At 51.8% G+C, this 2988-nt stretch overlaps 1 protein-coding gene across 1 annotated transcript; it reads left to right on the plus strand.

Annotated features, from left to right (window-relative positions):
- Positions 1 to 209: 209 nt before the first annotated feature.
- On the plus strand, positions 210 to 1036 carry LOC119266785. Its single transcript, XM_037548063.1, has one exon. The coding sequence runs from the start codon at positions 383 to 385 to the stop codon at positions 962 to 964; it is 582 nt and encodes a 193-aa protein (XP_037403960.1). The 5' UTR covers positions 210 to 382; the 3' UTR covers positions 965 to 1036.
- The last annotated feature ends 1952 nt before the right edge of the window (positions 1037 to 2988 follow it).

Consider the following 2988-nt stretch of genomic DNA (forward strand, 5'->3'; position numbering starts at 1 on the left):
CCCACATGGGACACGGACGCGCCCGGGCCCGCTCCCGGTCCCCCTAGCCGCAGAGTAGCACTCCTCCCACCAGGCCGTTCCGCACCGCCAGCCGTGAAAGAAAAAGAAACCGCACGAGTGGTTGTTTTGCATGTGACCCCCCGGGAGAGTCCGCGCCGCGCGACCGCCCCCACGCCGGGCCAGCGCTATATAAGCCGGAGCCCAACGCGGCGTCGCTGCACAACACGCACCGCTTTTTGTACTCCTTTCTCCCCCCGTCTCGTGCGCCCTTCGCGTTTCGCGCTCTCTCTGAGGAGTCGGGTTACGTTCACGTTCACGTCCGTTGCCCCGCACCCACCCACCCCTCCGAGGGAAACGAAAAGAAGAGTTTCCTCTGCCGGCCATGGAGAGCTCCTCCTCGTCATCTCTGTTGCTGAGCTCGTATACCGGCGGCAACAAGAGGGCCAGGGAGGCCGACCTCGACGTTGTCTCGTCCGCGGAGGCCGAGGCCGCCAAGAGGATGCGGCCCGAGGACCTGCTGGACCTGCTCGACGACGACGCCGACGCCGCGGCGGCCGGCGACCTGGCCTCCGTCATGCGCAGCCTCGAGGAGGAGATTTGCGCCGGCGACCTGGCCCCGCCGCAGCCGGAGCTCGGCTTCCTGCTCGAGGCCTCGGACGACGAGCTCGGCCTGCCGCCGGCGGCGGGCGCGGCGTCCTCCTCGTCGGACGACGCCGGGGGCTGGGAGCCGGAGGAGCCGGCCGGCGTCTTCGCGGAGCAGATCTGGGGCTTCGAGGACGAGATTGACGGCGCCTACGCCTTCGGCGGCGTCGCCTCCTCGCCGGAGGCGGCAGCGGCTGCCGCCGCGGCCGCGGCCGAGTGGGGCGACGACGGCTTCGACGCCGGCCTCTTCGGCTTCGGCGACGAGTCCTTCGGGCCGTCCGATCTCGCCGTGCTCCGCCACGAGACCATGCCGGCCGTCTGATCAGTCGTCGTCAGTGGACGGGCGGACGGATGGATTAGCCTTTTCTTTTTTACCTTTGGCTAACCTTAGCGCTACCCTTTTTTTAACCTTTGGGGAATGTAAAGTTTCTAGATGCAAGAAGGAAGAAAAAACTGTGGGGAGGAAACCTGGAAAATGTGTTGCTTCGAATGAATGATGTAGAGAGAACAAAAAGTCACACGAAGAAAAAGAATCTCTCGAAGAAATTGCTTCATCATATTTATCTTCTTTTTGGAATAATTTTTTTACGTGACAAAAGAAAAGAATAAATAAATCCGTGAAAGTATCTTTTATTTTGGCCAAGAAAAATTATGCTACTACTATAATGTGAATGAGTGTACGAGTCAAAAGCAGATGCGGATTTGTGGCCGTTGATGGAAATGTTCAAAATGATACGGTGCCTGCACGTTGGACGTTGACCTAACCTAGTGACATGACAAACCTAAATAGTGAGAAAAATAGTTTGAAAACATAAAAGCATATGTGATTCAACTGCCCACCCAGATGGATTGGAAAATCAGAAGCTTCTAGTGTTCCTCGGGTTTCTTTACTTTATTTAAAAAAAGATAGGCTGACAATTCTCCAGCGTTTATTCTCGGATGGGGTGGATAATTCGGGCCGGAACGGTTGACCTGTAAAACAAGAGCATATGCCAAGATACGTTGTGTTTTGATTTCGAAAAGGAAAAAAAATATACGTTGTGTTTTTTTCTCTCTACACATTTGTGTACAGAGAATCTGCAACATTACTATCTTCGTCCTGGTTTATTAGCCCTCTTAATATTTTGTGTCAAATTTTATTATGAATTTAATTGGTAAAATGTTAATACTTGTCACTAAAATATTATCATTAGAAACAATGTTGTTCAAATATGATTTCAATAATATAATTTTTTATGACGTGCGTTAATATTTTATCAGTTAAATGTATGATTAAATTTTAACATAAAATACGAAAATGACCAATGAATCAGGACGAAGGTAGTAGTTGTTTTCGTGCAGCTAGCAAAAGAGAAACTGGCATTTCATAATATTTGGATCTGCCGTCTTCATAAAAGAACGAAAACACATCGATTTTGTCAGGAAACTCTCGTGGAAACATGTCGGGTCAAAGTGTCTGGACTCTGGACACACACTCTCTCTCTCCCTCAGAATAAATTACAGGCACTGTTGGTTGATTTTTAGTGCTTTTGAAATATATTTGGACAGCCAGACAAGAAATTATGGATCGCATTTCTCGCCGAAGCTAGCTGTTGCCCGACGGCTAATTTTGTCAATGGCACTTGAAAAATGAGTTTGCACGACAGGACGAAATTGACCGTTCATATAATTTCTCTTTTTCTTTCTATCTCCTCAGTTTCAAAATAGATGATCCAATTTTATACCAATTCTATACTAGCACCGGGCATGACGTGGTGGCTGTCCTCTCCCCCGCTCGGATCTCTTTCGGGGCTGTCCTTTCCCGTTCCCGTGACAGGTCACCGTCTAATCGTGTAATAATGTCGACGATATTTGCCACAGCCGGGAGTATGCTCTCTGCCCCTAAAAAAAGGAGTGTACTGAAGATCTGGCATGAGTTAAATAGATGTGTTTCCGAAGCAGGGGAGTTGGGCCGTTGGGATCAGTTCAGATTCTGCCCTCGATGGCGCGACCACCGCGTGGTAAAGTACAAAGGCCGCAATCAAAGCAGCCGCGCCACGACGGGGAAGGAGAAATGCTCCGGTCCGGCAGCAGTCAGGCCAACTCCACCGCGTGACCTTATCCTGTCCTGCACCGTCCGTTTGGGATAAAAGAGACAAAGGAGGCGGTACAGCGCGCGATGGTCCGGACCCATTTTATCCGTTTTGTGTCCGGGTCGACCCATTTCGAGCGCAAACTTGCGCCGTGTTTGGGTCGCGGCGGACACCAAACGGACGTACGCTCGTCCGCATCGGGGCCGCGTGGCAGGCGGCCACCCACCTCCCACCCACCCACATCAATGCGCACGAGCGGGCGGCCCCACCTGTC

Source organism: Triticum dicoccoides, chromosome 3A (genome assembly GCF_002162155.2).
Source record: "Triticum dicoccoides isolate Atlit2015 ecotype Zavitan chromosome 3A, WEW_v2.0, whole genome shotgun sequence".
In the NCBI taxonomy this organism is placed as follows: domain Eukaryota; kingdom Viridiplantae; phylum Streptophyta; class Magnoliopsida; order Poales; family Poaceae; genus Triticum; species Triticum dicoccoides.

Bases quoted from the DNA above. Each gene is read 5' to 3' on its own strand.
- LOC119266785 (XM_037548063.1), top strand. From the start codon at position 383: ATGGAGAGCTCCTCCTCGTCATCTCTGTTGCTGAGCTCGTATACCGGC.